General features: G+C 38.1%; 2 protein-coding genes across 9 annotated transcripts in view; one reads left to right on the top strand and one right to left on the bottom strand.

The window, feature by feature from the left end:
* ARL15 (ADP ribosylation factor like GTPase 15) overlaps positions 1-17,213 on the top strand; it is a 262,518-nt gene that overhangs the window by 3,133 nt on the left and 242,172 nt on the right. For 6 of the 8 annotated variants that reach the window (XM_068177293.1, XM_068177308.1, XM_068177297.1 and 3 more), the window contains exon 2: positions 11,221-11,407. The exons of 1 other annotated variant lie outside the window; for it this stretch is intronic. In XM_068177293.1, coding sequence (XP_068033394.1) covers positions 11,312-11,407 — 96 coding nt within the window. In that variant the 5' untranslated portion in view covers positions 11,221-11,311. Of the gene's footprint in view, positions 1-10,214; positions 10,232-11,220; positions 11,408-17,213 lie in introns of those variants that run through there. One more of the 8 variants, XM_068177294.1, reaches the window with a different exon arrangement.
* On the bottom strand, positions 8,936-10,643 carry HSPB3 (heat shock protein family B (small) member 3). The gene has a single exon (XM_068177312.1). It carries the CDS (start codon positions 10,325-10,327, stop codon positions 9,878-9,880), a length of 450 nt encoding a protein of 149 aa, XP_068033413.1. The 5' UTR covers positions 10,328-10,643; the 3' UTR covers positions 8,936-9,877.

Genomic DNA, 17,213 nt, shown 5'->3' with positions numbered 1-17,213 from the left:
GGAAAATGTGTGCTATGTTATTTTCCTAGTGATCAAAACTGCAAAGAGAATTTGGAACAATAAAAAGGTTGCAAATGACGTTTTCCATCCTTTCCCACCCGTGAGCCAACTCTGATTACCACAGTGCTGAGGCACTCTGTTGTGGATATTATAAATAACATCTTAAAACCAGAAATTATTATTTTCAAGAAAACTAACTTGCAAAATTAGAAGCCATTCTTACAAACATTTTTAAAATTTTTGAAAAAAAACCAGCTTCCAAAGTCCTCAATGACCATCTGCAGTGCCAAGCAGAAGAGCTGGATTTATTGAGCTTTGTTTCTTGCTGTTTGGGCTAGGATAGAAAATGGTTTCAAAGTAAGAATGGTACATAGTGACTTAGAGCATGTTAACTGCACAAAGTGTGTTTCGCAAGGCTTTGCTTGGTCGGGAATTTCTACCATCTTTATTGGGAATTGAATTTTCAGAGGCAAAGTGAATGTTATTATAAAGACTAATAACCTGTAATTCAGTGAAAATGTCTATTATTTACTGTGTTCCTAGGGACCTGTAATTTGAGGGAGTAAAGCTGAAAGCCAGACTAAAACCAAATGCCTACCAAAGACTATACATGGAATATCTCATTGTATGTGAGTTAGTTGTCTCAAGACACCATTAATATGTGCTAAAAGAGATGTTTGAAAGCAGCATTTTTTTTTTTTGCTGATCAGGTGCAGAAAATTAGAGTAAAAATTTGGAAACATTTAAACATTTCTTAAAAAAATGTATGGTTTTAATCTATCTCGAATAAGAAAAAGTGAATTGAAGAGAAGCTCTGAACTCAAATGTAATGGAAGCTTATATTTCCCCTTTTCATTGAAAGTGTCAGATCTTCCCATCTTCATTTTGTTACTGGTCCTTTATGCTATTACTTTGCTGTTTTAGTAAGAAAAGCAAAATGAATTTTCATGAGAGAAGATGAAACTTTGGTGGCAGTAAGTCTTTTCTTTATGATGATGCTCCTCTGTGGACACTGGAAAAACCATGTGTCTGGACATTGAAAAATGCTCTAATAGGAAATACACTTAATAGTCATTTGTGCAAGGAAATGGCTACAAATAGCTTGGTTTTCTGCAATAGAATTTCTTAGAGCAAAATTGATTATATGCTTCCACAGTATGTGTGATTTTTTGGGGGGTTTTGCTATTTGTGGTAAATCTGTAGCTGGTGTTACTACCTCATCATAACTAGAGCTGAGTGTAATTTTTTGAAACCATACATATTAATAATAAATTTCACTTAGTAGGGGAATAAACTGTTTTGCTTCCATTTTTATGTAATCTCTTGACAGGAAAAGCACAGTTCGGGTGCCTGGCAGGGCTGCCACTAGAGGGCACAAAATGATTTTAAACACAAAATGTTTTAAACATTTCACGTTCTAAAACTAAGAAGCTAACGGCAAGTAAAGACTTTGAACTATCAAATCAGTAAAGAAAACGCAATAAATTTGACAAACATGTTATTCTAGTGGTATTTTTTTCAGTTTCTGAAAAATGGAATATAATTTTATTTGAAATGTTTTGTAAAATCTTACTTGAAAACATAAACCAAAGAGAAATGGAGACACTTTATAGTATTCTATGAGCAGAAATTTAGGAAAAAATTTAGTGAGATATAGAAGAAAACAAAATATTTTTCAGTCACAAGTGTGAATTAAGTGAAAGTTGCATTGCTTTTTCCAAACTAGGTTGTGTAAAGTTAGAGATAATTGATCAGAAACACTGAGGTTTTTTGCTTGGCCTTTGCAATATGTATTAGCTATCTCAGCCCCAGTCTGTGTAATAGATGGCTGTTACTCAGTTATTCTCTACTCTCCATTTAATATTACTTGGAATGTGTGTCTGTCTCCATTTCCTGTCTGAAGGGATAATGTTTCAAACCATCTATGGATGCTGTCAGGATAAATCCTTTATGTATGCAGCTCTTCCATGCTGTGGCAGGGGTGATAAGAGCTAGACTGACATTCTGATGGTGCTGAGTTTCTCATGGTTATGGACAAATGGGCCCATGCCAACTGCCAGTCCCTGGGCATGCGCACAGGCAGAATTTACCTGCTGAATAAAGACTGAGACAGCAAAAGAGGATGAATGAGCCTGCTGTACTTTGTCCTGAGCTACCTAAGTCCTTGAGGGATAATCTCAATCTTATGTTTATCAGTCCAATACCTTTAGTAATAACAAATACTTGATAAAAAGCAAAATTGAGAGCTAAGTGGGTAGCTGATGTTGAGGTCAGCATTATATCCATGTACCATGTAAATGTGGCATGAAAGTAAAGTTATCCCAGCAATAAACCCATTGTATTGGATTAATAAGTCATAGTATAGTGAGAATAAAGAATTGAACATTCATTTATTTCTTTCATGAATATTTCCCTGTCTTCACCCAGGACAGAGAAATTGCAGAGAAAACCTTCTTAGCAGGGTCTGTGCTTGTGTTAATGATGAGGTTTACCATGGGAAAATAAATACTGATAGGTTCTAAAAATCCACAGGACTTGGGCTGAAGTTGTTCTGGTCAGTGCAGAAAGGTGCCTGGCAGAGGCTGGTTGCAGAGCGAAGCAACAGCTCCTCAGTTATACATGTCAATGGATCAGGATGGATAAGCCTTGACACTACTTAATGAGTTTTTACTGTCCATTGTTGCATTTTATGAGTGATTTCTCAGTCTCAGGCTGGAAACTAGGACAAGTGCCCACTAACTTAGGCAACAGACCAGTTTTGGTGGAATTTTGACCATCAAAATATCTTTTATTTTCTCAGAGTTTGTGTTTAAGCTGGTACAGTGCATTCTGTATCAGGAGACAGTGGCATTTATATTAAGGTTAATTAATAAATATTAATTAATATTAAATAAATATTAATTGGGTGACATTGTTTTATCTTCAGGTAGAAGAATTTTGTTCATGTTGTTGCCTGCGGACATGGACTACTCAAACGATGGCCAAGGAGTTACTCATTTGTCTGTGTCAGCTCAAGACATGGAGAGTTCTGAGAAGCTGAGTGACTGGAAATGACACTATATTACTCTGTTTTAGCTTCTGTGTTTTGCTTGTCTTTTGAAGAACATGGAGGCCTGCAAATATTGAGGTGGTGAATAAGGTTCTTGCTGTGCTTGCTTAGAGCCATATATTTGTGAGAAAGTGAATGACATTAATTCCCTATGACAGGTGGTGTAGCCTGGTGCTTCCTTGTTTTGAACATTTGTTTTAGGACGGCATTCAATGCAGAGACGTATTGGGCCTCCATACCATTGGTAAAATCTTATGAGATTATAATTTCCTAAGAGAAACAGTGACAGAACCTGGCTCTGGTTCTTCTGTATGCATTTAGAGTGTTTATTGTTACCCATAAATATGAACTGTGCTCATGTAAACAGAATTATCCAATTTTAAAATACATTGTTATAAAAGGGCAAGTGAGAGTAGAAATGCAAAAAATAAGGAGTTGGTAGCAAGCAATATGAATTGATACAAGAGAAAGCTCGGAGTATATTAAAAATTTTATGGTCAGTGGGAAGTCAGGACTTATTCAACAAGCAGCAGAATCCTAGAAATAATTTAAAGAATAGGCAAAATAATTTAAAGAGATGGCAAAATTGCCAATGATGATACAGGTATCCATAAGGTACAAAGATATTAAATATATGCAAAGTTTTTCAATAAGTATTTCTGCTCTATGTGGAAAAATTATGCTTGCAGTTTTTCATGTTGGTAAATTCCTTTGTGTTCTATTAGTAGCTAATAAGACTGTTTAATAGAAAGCATTATGCTTTTATATCTTTGTAACTCATAAAAACAGGGAAGTAGAAATACTGTCTCAAGAGCTGTCCAGAGTATTACTTTTAGTTTTAGGATAAAATTATCACTGAACAAATCTCAGGGGACTAGAGAAAACCTGCTCTTTTTAGGCCATGATGATTATTAACACTTGAATAACTGATGGAAAGATGTGATGAGTTTTCCATCAACTGAAGTCTTGAAATAAAGATTTGATCTCTTACTTAAAAACATGTTCTTTTTCAAACATATTATGGGCTGGCTTCATGAGGAAATAATCAAGTGAGATAATGTGCATTCTGTTCAGGATGTCACACTAGGGATCATCACTGATCCTTCTGACCTTTAAATCTGGAATAAAATAAATATGGAAACCTTACCTGTCTTGACACTAGTCATTTCAGACTGAGGTTTCTACAAGGTTTAAGTTAAATATTGCTATAGCTATTATGATAGGATCTAGAGATCTAGAGTTCATATTTCTTCACTTAGTTGTCTCATAGTCTCCTAATCTGTATTGAGTCTCTCAGTTTCATGCTGGGATCAAGTCCTGAGGCTCCATATATACATTAAGGCAGAGACTGTATTTATGGTGTGTCTTGTACAGTACATACTAATCATGCCACCAGTGCTTGGGTAATTTTGCAAAATATAATAGTAAAGTTGCAAAATATAATTCAACTGCTATTAAAATGCATACAGCTGTCACCAGACCAGGTAGCTTATGAGCTTCTGTCTGCCTTGTAAGACAGAGTACAAGAGTTATGTTTTTATTAGTCATACTCTGCTCTGAAAATCATTCCCCTTCATTAATTTTTCATTATAGCTATGATCAATGGAATAACTTTTAGTTAAGAGTTGGACTTATTTAAACCCAACATCCAAATTCAAAATTAGCTTATTCACAGACAGAAGCCATGCCTGCTCTTCTTGCTTACTCCAGAGTGCTACTGTGATGTCTGTGGGACAGATGACTCCTGTGCCGAGGCTGAGAGGAGAATGGCATATCCTGGAAAATGAGGAGTGGAACTAAAAATAAAGGAGTTACTGCCACTGGAACAGAAAACATTCTCAGACCCCATCTTACCTCTTGTGTGAAGTCAGACACAAACAGAGAACTACTCATATGGTCCCTCTGGATGTCTGAATCAGCTGCAGAAGCCACCAGCTTCTACTCCTGGTACTGTGGTGGTAGAGATAAATGTTCCAGCCAGCCCTGGAGGCTGCACATTGGCACCTGAGTGAGGAAGTCTTGTTGGATCAAACCAGCTCCATGCATAGCCAGTGAGAGGGACAGCTGCACAAGTTAACTATACTGATTCAGTAAACCAGTTTGAGCTGATGAAGACTTGACTAGGAATTTTGGTGTGGCTAGTTCAGGTCGGGCATTTCCACTTTTATCCCCATGTCATCCAACTCTGCTAAGAACAAATGAAACTTTTGGAGATTCTGACATGTGATATATCTGCTTACATGATGAAATGTATAATTAATAAGATAATTGAAGAGATGTGCAATTGTAAAGAAACATACCTGAAAATAGTAGCTGGAGATACTCTTTCAGCCTAGGATACCAAGGGTTCAGTCCATTTACGTGTTCCTTTTCTGTTAACAGTCAAAATTTTTTGAAGTAATTTTGAAATGTCTTTCTCAGCCCCTAAAAATGCTTATTTTACAAAAAAGTCAAATATTTATTGTAGAAGGTTTAAATATTGTGTCTTCAAATATCTTTTTATATATCTACTGGTTTTGACTTGGGATTGAGTGTATTTTCTTGCGAGCTGTGGTGTGGATTTGCTGGAAACAGTGTTCGTAACACAGGAATGTTTTAGCTCTCCCTGAGAGAGCTGTGTGCCAAGACTTACCTACTCTGGTTCTACAATTTTCTGTCTCTTCATGCACAGACCTGCCTGCTGCAGCTTCTGTGCCATGTAGCAGAGCTCAGCAGTGGCATGCTTCATCACCAGTGCTTACTGGGGTCAGGGTCAACCCAAAGCACTGTAAACACACCAAGGAGCATGAGAGGAGCTGTAAATTATTCTCTATTTGCACCAGTTCTATTTGTGCAAGCTGCTGCTAGACATTCTTCTCCTTGAAAAGGCTGGCATCAGCAGTATTACCATGTGACTAAAGAGAGTTACATTTAAAGTAGATTGATGGGATTTCTGGTGAAAATGCAGTCCACCATGGCACAGACAGCAGAAATCTCCACTCTAGCACTAACCTGAATGGGGAGTCCTGAGCTGGAGTGCCATGTTTCTCATATCTTTCTTAATATCCAAGTGTTTTTTTTTTTTTAATAAGGGATGACTTTTCAGCCTGAGCACAGCAGTAGAGAGTCTGAGTTTTCTGAACCTGAGCTGGCACAGAGTTAACACAAGTGGGGCCAGCTCACTACTCCAATGTAGTGTACAGGTGTACCTCTTTAGACTTAATTTCTGTGTTCACAATGTAGGGCTACTGAGCTGCTGTCCTCTGGGTGAGAAGGGCCAGCCACTGTCTCTGGTAGTTGGTAAGACAGAGGTTTGCATCTCTTTCAAACAACAGAAGGTGTATATAATATTTTCAGAAATACTTGTACTCACTTTAAAAACCAGTCTTGTACTGTTACTCAGATTTAAAAGGGACGTTTTGATTCCTGGATATGAAGTAAGAAGTGAGACCTTCCCCTGACATGAAGTGAGACCTTCCCCTCTGAGTGGAAATGTTGTCACCATGATATACCAGAGATTTCCTTTTCTGTTTTCCAGTGCTGCAGCAAAGTTGTTATTGAGTGACTGGTGGGTATCATGTCAGCCTTGGTTAACTGTATTACCAGTACTGAACTCTGTAGAGAGATCTCAAATGCCCTGGGTGCAGCAGAAACTATAAAAAGGCAGCAAGGCAATGAAAGGCATTTTTGGGCTTTTGGCCCACAAGAACCTTATGGAATTATTTTTACCTTCTTTTTGGAGACTAGTGCCATATTGATACATTTTCTTCTGTATGAAGGCATTTTACAGAGTGTTTACATTCATGTATTAAATAATCTTTATCCATTTGGAGGAGCAGCTTGATCAATTACAAAGGTAATCCCTCACTGTTGGGTAGTGAGGAGGCTTGGTAACACTTGGTCTGCAAAGTTTGCACAAGCTTATCACTTATTCTGGGCCAGAATTTTATAGACATCCAATTTCACAGTTCCTAATTTAACCACACCAGCATGTCTTCAACCTGTTTTAAGCTGTAGCTGTTCTGAAATCCTTTGCTGTTGATTAATATCTCAGTCTGCTACCCATGAGCAATATTAGCAGCTTTCTATGTGACATTCACATTCAGTTCTAATCAGATTATAAAAGTAAAATATCATAAAATATGTGAGAACAGATCTTTCCAGATTATTCAGAAACTGTCTGCCAAGTACTTTGAGATTGTTCTGGTAAACACATAAAAATCATCCATCCAAGATCTTTTGATAAATCACCACTTAAAAAAAGGAGGGAAACATTTTCCTATGCTCTTCATGGTGCTAAAATGCAGGAATCCACTGTCAGGTCCATACTCCAGTTTGGTCCCTGTTACGTCAACACTCAGGTGCCAGGTCAGGGGAAGTTATCATTTACCAAGGAGCATGGATATAGGCTTTTGTAAAGACCTGTCCACAACAGAAGGTAAAGTTTGGCTGGATAAATCTGTGCTATGTCTGGGTCAAGGTGTTCCAGTGATTTCTGACTGATGACATTATGAGCAAGTACAGACTTGGCAGAGAGTGATGCAGAGAGACCTGCAATACAGAACAATCAGATGTCACATTCTCCACCCAGTTTTGTGAGGCAGGCCTGTGTACATAAGCAGGCCTGTGTGTAACTGTGGTATTAACATATATAGAGCAGATGATATGATTTTGGCTGTATGGTCTAATTCCTTGCCAAGTTTCCAGTAGCTTAACCATGATCTAATTTGAAATAATTAAATCAGTTATGTTTTTTTTAGAACGCCTTTCTCATCTATAGGGCTATGAATATCATCACTGCAATCATAGCTAGAATAGTTTCTATAATAACTTGTAAGATCAAGTGATAAAATTTACAAAACTGTCTGTAAACAAAAATCACTAAATCAGATTGCTTACTTGTGATCCTGAACACTATCCCAATAGTTGTGCCATAAGGTGGTGTAGAAACCATGGGTTTAAGCTTGTACAGCTTTTATAAAGCTGGCCTGTAAAGTTTAAATCCAGACCTGTATCTAGAATTCAGTTTCTTAAATCCATGTTACATCTTCTACCAGATTGCTGTCTGATGAAGCTCCTAGATGTTGAAATATAGATCTGATTTGCTGTATGATCTTAAACCAATATGCAAACTGAACACAGGCAATGTGAGGGAAAAGTGTGGGGTTGAGTAGAAATGCAGGGACATGTGTTTTATATTTGATTTCATTTGTTAGAACACATTACACTCTTGACTTCTGGTATATTAAAAATATGCATGTGATGGAAATATAAAATTCAGACTTTATTCTGCTTTTCTTGTACAAATTTCTTGTGAATTTTAGCACAATTAATAGGTAAAATACAAGAATTGTACTACCCACTTTTCTAAAACCAATGGTTTCAAATATCTTTAAGTCTAAACAACAAAAATGTAAATCTTTCTCATAAATGAACATGTGCAGACATACAAGGTAGGATTTTAATTTGAACTGAAAGGCACGCTCTAGCTTCAGCCAGAGAGAGCCCAGGTTTTGTTCATCATAGTTTTCTTGTATTCCTAAAATTGTATTTGTATTCAGTTTCATTTGAATATGTTTTTGATTTGTCCAAACAGCAGATGGCTGTGATAAAGAGTCTGTTTTTAACTTGGCACTTTCCATTCCACATTCCTTTGCTATTCATAGCACACCAGTCATAGTAGTCTCCAGTACACACAAAAGGAGGCAGTATGACTTGCAGATGCAGTTACCCTCAAATATGTGAGTATTTACAAACCCATAGCATTATTTCTTTTTAATATTGAGAAGACCACATACTAGATATAGAAGGTGGATCTTTTTTCATCTCCGCCACTCTCATGAAATGTGAGACACTGGAACAGAAACTAAAGCTGTATTTAAAATTAGATTCATGTAGAGTCTGTGTTCCTATGGGGAGAGGGGGATTATCATTGGCAGAAAAATTTGCTCTTGAAGACAGTGTTGTGGGATTTCAGCCTAAATTGTCAAGGAACATGGACAATTAAATACTCATCTGATTAAATAACAAGATTACCTAAAATATGTAAGAAAAAAGGCATTTGTACAAGAGCAATGTCTTTTTATTACTGAGGTTTCACAAACAAGAATTTGGTGCTTTTGTAAGCAAATATTTTTTCTTCAGTTGTTATGTTAAACACAACCAATTTTCTAAAATGTCTTTAAAGGTTTCCTTTCAAATAATTTGACAGAAAGTATAATTTATATTTATTGTGTTTTCAAACAAATAACATCAAGCAAATAAATTCTTTTTTCTTGTAATTTGAAACATGCAACACACTTCTAAAAGGTAGTCTCTTGAGAGTTTTTTTTGTATAGAAGCTTGAACTGTGGAAATAGGGATTTTTCTCTTGATGGTATCTTTCAGTTCGTGTGCTTCTCCAGAGAGAATAATTTAATCTCAAAAATTAGAAAACAAATTTTTTGGTACGTAAATTTCCATAAGATTGACAACTTGTCCATTATTTCATTAATGTTTATGACTATGTATGACAAATGCTTATTCCTTAGAAATATAATTCCTGCTGTTTAACTCAAAACTGTGCTCCATTTTCAATATGTTATCAAATAGATTTTTTCTTTTCTCCTGCTGAGACTAGCCTGAGTTTGCTATTGTTTGAACAGCCTGTGTTTTCAACCTATGTGTAGCTGGAGGCAAGCAGTATAACAGTTCACATCAAACAGTAAACTCAGCATACAGAAAAATATATACAAATAATTTTCTTTAATAAATACATGCTACATGCTTACTACACCCTACAGCAATGCATGATTATAATTTTGTTACATTAAGAATGATTTTATCTCACCGATAACTATAGACATGGTTCTAATTCTTTTCCACTGAGTTCTTCATTTCAACAACCAAAATGCCATCATGGCAGAAAAGTGCAGACAAGTCTTTGTTCTCCACTCCGTCAGGTAATTTGTATTGTCTGGTGAAGCTTCTGGATACGAAACCATGTTCGTCCATCCTGGGTCCATGCTGAGCTTTAATCAGGAGCCAGCCTTCGAAAGTCTGGATAATGATATCTTCGGGGCGGAACTGCACGACATCCAGCAAGACCCGAAAGCGCGTGTTTTCCTCCTCCTGGCCGCCCTTCCTGGCCCCAGCCGTGCTTTCTGTGGTGCACCTTCGGTCGCTCGGTGCAGTGGTGGCAGGGCCCGGCAAAGCATATAAAAGGTGGTTCAGTTTGTGTGCTTCCAGCTCTTGGTCAACAAACTGCTCCTGGTAGCGTACAGGAGTTTCCACCCAATGTCTTATGACAGCTTCTGCCATTGCTGAGGCAGAAAGATCAGCTGCTACTCCTGCTGTGTTGGAAACTGCAGAGTCAGACTGAGCTTTTCCCAGCCGTGTGTCTTACCCACAGACCAGTATATCAGTTGATGTCGCCTTTCACTTTTAGAACAGGCAGAGCTCAACATTTAATACGGTGTCCTGTGTTCCAGTGCTGTGAGACTTGTTTCATCTTTTATCCACTAACAATAGAGCACTATTTATAGTGCTGCAGTCTTGAGTGGCTTCAACACATGCATGTCTTTCATGCAGGAGTAGTAAAAGAAAAATTTTAATGCATGTCTTCTTATTGCAATATTGTGCTGTTTATAATTAAGAATAATGATTACACAAATAACGTGAAAGATTTTTTTATTTAAATGGAAGTTCAATGCTTTTGTTTTTTCAAGGGATACGTGGCAATAAGTACAAAATCTGTATTTCTAATTGAATTGTATAGTCTAATTGAAACGTGTAGCTGGTAAGGGAAGAGGTTTAATAACTTGGCAGCAGGAACGCAGCAGAATTCAGGTTAGCTAAACTGTAAAATTAGCAAGTGCATTGGACTTTTTGCAGAAGCTGTGCATAGGTGAAATTTGGGCATGGTCACCGCAGGACACCATGTTATTGGTGGGAGGAGGGAGCCATCTCAGCTCAAAAAGGGGAAGCCTGAAGGGCTGAATTTGCAATCTTAGTGACCTACAAACACAGCAGAGACGTCTCCAGCATGCAGGGAGTTAGACACAAGAGTGCAGACAAACTACAATGAAAGCTCATGTTTCAGAGCTTACAGAAGAGGGTAGAGTTATTTTCCCTCAAGAGCGTAGTAAAGACAATTGTAAATCCTTAATGCTATCACATTGTCCCAGTAACCTTCATCTTCTGTTGCTTAACAGCTTGAACCTGTGATCTCATCTACTGCATGTGTCTGCAAAGCAGGACTGATGACATCCAAGGCTCTCTGAGGTGTAATTATGGAATCACAAAATGTTTGGGAATGGAAGTGACCTCTGGAGATCATCTATACCAACCCCCCTGCTAAATCACATGCACCTAGAACAGGTTGCACAGGATGACATCCAGGTGGCTTTCAAGTATCTCCAGAGAAGGAGCTTCTACAAAACGTTCTTGCTATTCTGTGCTTGCAGGGCAGATAATGCCTACAAAGGTCAATAGTGTGTTTAACAGGAGCTAAGAGAAAAGTACAATAAAGAAGGAAAGTAATTTCTAAATTTCAGTATGTTTGCTAGATACCACTCTAGCTGAGCTTGGTAATGTGAAGCAGAATGTGTTATGGTAATTGATGGTGAAGATTTTCTTATTTGATTTGTTAATGCAGTAAGAGTTGCCCTAGAGCTAGAAATAATTAAATAAGATACTTTTATTCCTTCTTGTTTGGCTATTGTTTTTCAGAGTTCTGTCTCTCCCTTGTCCTTACATGTTCCATTACCATAGTTATTATAGGATCTTTGGTTGCTAATGGAGTACTGAAGAAAGAGGCAACTAAACTTTGATATTTACCAGATATTGACTTCTTTATTGCATTAATAGCAGGGCAGGATTACCAGATGTATGTGTAATTAAAGCTTTAAAGCTGCCAGTTTATTTTAAACTTAGAAAGGCTGCATTGGAAGATAAGGAAATTTTCAAAAGTTCAAGATGATTTACATTAATGGCCAACTGTTTGAGTGTTGTGAGAGGAAAGTATTGTGTGTAAGGAGAGTTAGGCTACTTTATTTAACTATTTGCTCTTCTCCTGTTAGTGTCCTCCAGAAATAATTTAAAAATGCAATTCTGAATGTATGACTGACTAAAATAGTTATAAAACCAGCCTGGAGCATTGCCTGTTACCTGTTCAGCTGTTTTCTCTTTTGCTAGCAAATGATTCACTTGATGAGGAAACTTTAACCCTGAAGTGAAGCAGTATACCTGGCTGGTTGTAATATTATGCTTATACAGATTCGTGAAAGCTATTGCTGTCCCTAATTAATTCTGTGATGATAGCCTGACTCATTTTACTTCAATTTTGCACTTCATTAATAAATGTACTGTACCGGAATATAACTTTTAAATTTTGTTTTATTTATTCCCATTATCTCTGGAAAAAGATACACTTGTCCATAGTTACACTTCAAATGAAAACAGAAGTCACCATCTCACTGCAAGTCACTGTGGGACAGCTGTATCTATTCCCAGAAACAGCTGTGTTAGTCTTTCAAATGTCTGTGTTAAGCATACTTGAAGCTGTCTGGTCAAATTAGCCAAAAAGATGCTTTGAATACCCTTTAAATTCATGTTGTATGCAAAATGCTGCAGAAGGTTATAGGATACCTTTCTACTCTATATGACAAGAAATCAGAAAGATTTTTTGATCATGAAGCTATGGAGCTTGTTTCTGCTTTCCCATCCTGCCCTCTCCTCTGTTCAGTCCCTTCTCAGTTTGTCACCTGTGGGCTCATGAATTAGCACAATGCTTTTTATGTCTTTGTTACTAACGTGGGGAATATGCCAAGTGCAACACGCAAACACCCTTGATTTTCGGCTTTCAAATTTAAACATGGGCGCGGCGCTGCAACACTGAGGCACTTCTGATGCCCTATGGTGCCGTACTCTTCAAATACCTAGACCAGGATTCGGTCCAGCAATACGTTTTAATAACAGTTGATTACCGTGGTCTTTTTAAACCTTCAGAGCAGATCCAACAGGAGCAGGATCGATGTCCTAAATCATCAGTTCGGTGCCTCGAGTTTTGTTTCCCGATTTTACCGTGCCTGCGAAGGCCTCTCTCCGCGCTGCCCAGCGGTAGGAGCCCGCCGGCTGCCCAGGGACAGCTCAGCACAGCTGCTCTTCCGAAGCAGCAGCCGGGCAGCTCGGCCCCCCGCGCCGTCCCTCGCTGCCCTCCCGTGTCCCTGGTGTCCGCCCGCCCCGCGCGGGCTCCAGGACGGCGCCGGCGTGCGCGGGCACGGCCGGCCGGGAGCGCGCGGCGCCGGCTCCGCGGGGCACAGCGACACCTCCTGGCGAGGCCGGGCTGCGGCAGGAAACGCCGCGGAAAAGCTCTACGCTCTTTCACGCGGATATAAACTACTTTCTCAGTATTTTGGAAGGGGGTGGCGGAAAAATATTTCATTCACGTCCAGGGCTACATCCAAAGCAACGTGGCCTGCAGGTCGAGGGAGGGGATTCTGCCCCTCTGCCTGCAGCGCTGCATCCAGCTCTGAGGTCCTCAGCGTGAAAAGGGCATAGAGCTGTTGGAGTGGATCCAGACGAGAGTCAGCAAGAGGATCACAGGGCTGGAGAATCTCTGCTGTAAAGACGGGGTGAAAGAGTTGGGGTTTTTCGTCCTGTAGAATAGAAGCCTCAAGACACACCTTACTGTGGCCTTCTAGTATGTAAAGAGGGCTTACAAGAGAACTGGTGAGGGATTTTTGACGAGGACGCGTAGTGGTAGGACAAGAGAGAGCGGCTTTAAACTGAAAGAGAGTAGGCTTAGATTAGATATTCGAAAGGAATTCATTACTATGCAGGTTGTGAAACACCGGAACAGGTTGAACGCAGAAGTTGTGGATCCCTGGAAGTATTCAAGGCAGGTTGAATGGAGGTTTGAGCAATCTGATCTAGTGGGTGACATCCCTGCCCATGGCAGGGAGCTTAGAACTTGATGATTATTAATGTTTCTTTCAACCCAAACCTTTCTATGATTCTGTGATGCTATTAAATATGTAAAGTAGGCATCCTGGTAAAGCTGTATTTTAAACTGCAAAAAATCTAAGGTGCAAAAAATAATGAGAGAAGCACATTTTTAATGCATTTATTAAATAAATACAGGTTCATCTTGCTTGATTCAACTTTGAAATAGTAGCTTACCCTGTCACAATCTTCTGTGTGCTTGATTCCCCAAAGATAAATTTGTATTTCAACTACCATTGAAATTCAGTAACTGCTGAAAGGGGAAAAATGTGAAAAGGCTGGCAGGCTGAATTGAACAAGAACTCTTATAGAAGAAGCTAACAGGCTAAATTCACATCAGGGCCATGTAATTATCCAAATGAATCTAGATGAAGCACTGCAGTTACTTTTATGAAAGCACCCAGGGATGCCACTCATTATCTACTTCACATATAATTCAAAAGAGATATTGTCACTTAAGACTTTTTAATACATATGAAATGAAAGAAAAAATAGTTCCTTCCTTTTGTTTTACCCATGCTCTGTTATGCCCAGTTGGGAAATATAAGCTTTGTATTTGGTACCAAAGAGCTAGATAGTAAAATAAGATGTATGTGATAATGTAAATGGGGTGATACATATGAAAACTCCATGGTAAAAAGTTATTTTTCACATGGCATTTAACATATTTGTTTAGAGTGAGAAAATTACCATATCACTTCCATTACTTTGAATCCATTGCTCTTTAGAGCTAAGAGCTGTCTTTTTAGCTGGATTGTTAGATCTGGATCTGTGTAAGCGCTGAAGAAATAAGCAGCGTAACCACAAGTCCGGCAAGTGCCTAATCAGCAGATACTAAGTGTTCTGTTTTCAATAAATATTGAGGGTTTTTTTTTTTTTTTTTAGTAATGTCTCATTCCAATCACATGGTGTTTATATTGGTCGGTGAATCACAACATAACTCTTTCTGCAGCAAGACTTCACGCTGTGTTATAAAAATTCTTGCAAGTAGTAAAGACTGTGTTGTTACATAGCCAGATTTACTGAAGGGAGACTTCTTTTTGTGGGTCATGTCCTTCAAAACCTGGAAAAGGCTGGATCTGCTCAACCTCTTGGAAAATCTCTCCAGGGCACTGATGCTCTCTTGTAACTTATAGGCCTCTTAAGAAATGGAAAAGTAATCCCAGCTTTTGCACTAAGAAAGAAGTGTTTGCTTATTTGTTAGGAAGTGTTGTAAGAAATATAAGTAATCATGGAATGGACTATCATTTTGACACTTTGCAACCACTATTACAAGACTGGTTTTTCTTGACATGTTGAGATAATAGAAGAGAAGATGAAGGATGAGGATGTAGCAGATGAAGGTTGACAGGACCACAGCAGCTGCTGTTGGAACAACAACTTTACAGAACAGTGAAGGAATGAAATACAACATATATAACAATGATTTTTAATTTTCACATTACTGTAAAAGCTAAAGTGATGTCATGCAACTCTTTACACAAATCTACTTTGTTGTTCACATGGCTTGTTTTTAAATATTTATATGTATGCTAGAGGAAAATGCATCTGTGCCTCACAAATTCTTGAGAAATTCCTACAGAAAGCAAACTCTTTAGAATGATGATAATCTGTTCAATTCTTGCAGACAAAACAGTAGAGAATAAATGAACAATTAAAAGATAATAATGTGCCTTAGGAGGTCAAAAGCTCTGTTTTGCTATTGAAAGTCAGGATCCAAAGCACTCTTGCTGTGGAAACAGTCTTACTTTTCACCAGTTAAAAATCAACTAGTGTTCCAAGAAGAATGCCAATTTTCAGGTTTCCTCCTCCTCTGTGTCACTGAAGGTTTTACTTGAGATTTGGTAGGAATAGCTCAAGGCAATGAAGTGCAGTAAGACTTGTGTATTTATTTTGGGCCTGTTAAAATTTCATAGCTTGTGCTGCCATGTACACTTAAGATGTGAAACCCTTATCCATGGGGACATCTTTAGCTGTGCATGTTTTCATGTGGACCACTTTAGTAAAAATAATACAAGTACTGAAAATCTCACCTATGAAGTTCTGGAAGTAGCAAAATTTATGCTCCTTAAAATTATGTACTGTGTAGGTCCTACATTACACATAAAACATGCTAGTATATAATTAGCACAAAACACCCAGTATCTTCTTTTGGTTTTTCATGTTTGTTTCTTTCTTTTTCCTAAGAACAAAATGAAGATACGTGGTGTACTGATCCTCTGGATATATTTGTCAAAGTAAGTGCTTACTAAAAAATAATTGAACTTACTAAATGAAGTTTGATATTTAAGAAGTTCTGTGTTCAAAGAATCCCTGAAAACTCAGCCGAGAACTCATTGGGGCTGAATGTCAGCGTGTTGGTCTGGAAGGTGACCAGCTGCTGATCCTAGGGTAGAAGTACTTCATCCAGAAAGTATTTAAAAAGAAACTGCTGGGATTTGTGAAGGATTTACAGGAAGAGTTTGTTGTGGTTAGTGAACAATTTCTCTCTGGAATGACAAAAATATGCTGTTTAATATCAATGTATCCTGGGAATTAACTACTGTGTCAAGCATCTTAAGCTGACAAGGGGCAGCTGGAGCCTGACTGGGCAAGTAATGAGAGTGGAAGGCTTACCCCAAAATCCCAAATTTAGAGTGACTGAGAGGAAATTGATGGTGTCTCAATGCTGTTGTCTTCATATGGTGCCTTAGTGGATAATATGAAATTCCAGTCATAGAAGGAAAGCAAATAATTCATTGGCAAAAATACTGCCTCACCTTGCCCCTCCACATGGTGAAAGCCAATCAAAATCTGGCTCCTTTGTCAGAACTGTTATTTCCTTTAGTGTTGGAATTAAAACAAAAGTCTCATATTGCCCTAATTTCCTGACTTTGGCAATGCCAGAAAGGCTGCAGAGGTGGTAAAAACTGCTGCTAGAAATCCTCTTCTGTTGAAAGCTTTCAGTTAAGTATGAGGAACAAATTCTGATATATAAACTACATAATCCTTTATCTTTATTGGACTTGCACTTAAGTGTGTATCAGTACAGAATTTATGTCCTTAATGTTAACACTATCATCCTTACTACTTCTGAAATTACATTTTCTTGCATGGTGTGCATTCATCTCAGAAGACAGAACTTGACCAGACTTTTTTTTAACATTACCAATTAATTTACTGTGAACCTTAATTTACAGGACATGGATAAGTAGGTTATTTC

The sequence above is a fragment of the Anomalospiza imberbis genome, chromosome Z (genome assembly GCF_031753505.1).
Source record: "Anomalospiza imberbis isolate Cuckoo-Finch-1a 21T00152 chromosome Z, ASM3175350v1, whole genome shotgun sequence".
NCBI classification, from domain to species: domain Eukaryota; kingdom Metazoa; phylum Chordata; class Aves; order Passeriformes; family Viduidae; genus Anomalospiza; species Anomalospiza imberbis.
The sequence above is the reverse complement of the archived record's forward strand: the minus strand, read 5'-3'. Positions and strand labels throughout refer to the sequence as shown.

Excerpts from the sequence above, each read along its gene's own strand:
- HSPB3 (XM_068177312.1), bottom strand. The coding sequence starts at position 10,327 with ATGGCAGAAGCTGTCATAAGACATTGGGTGGAAACTCCTGTACGCTAC.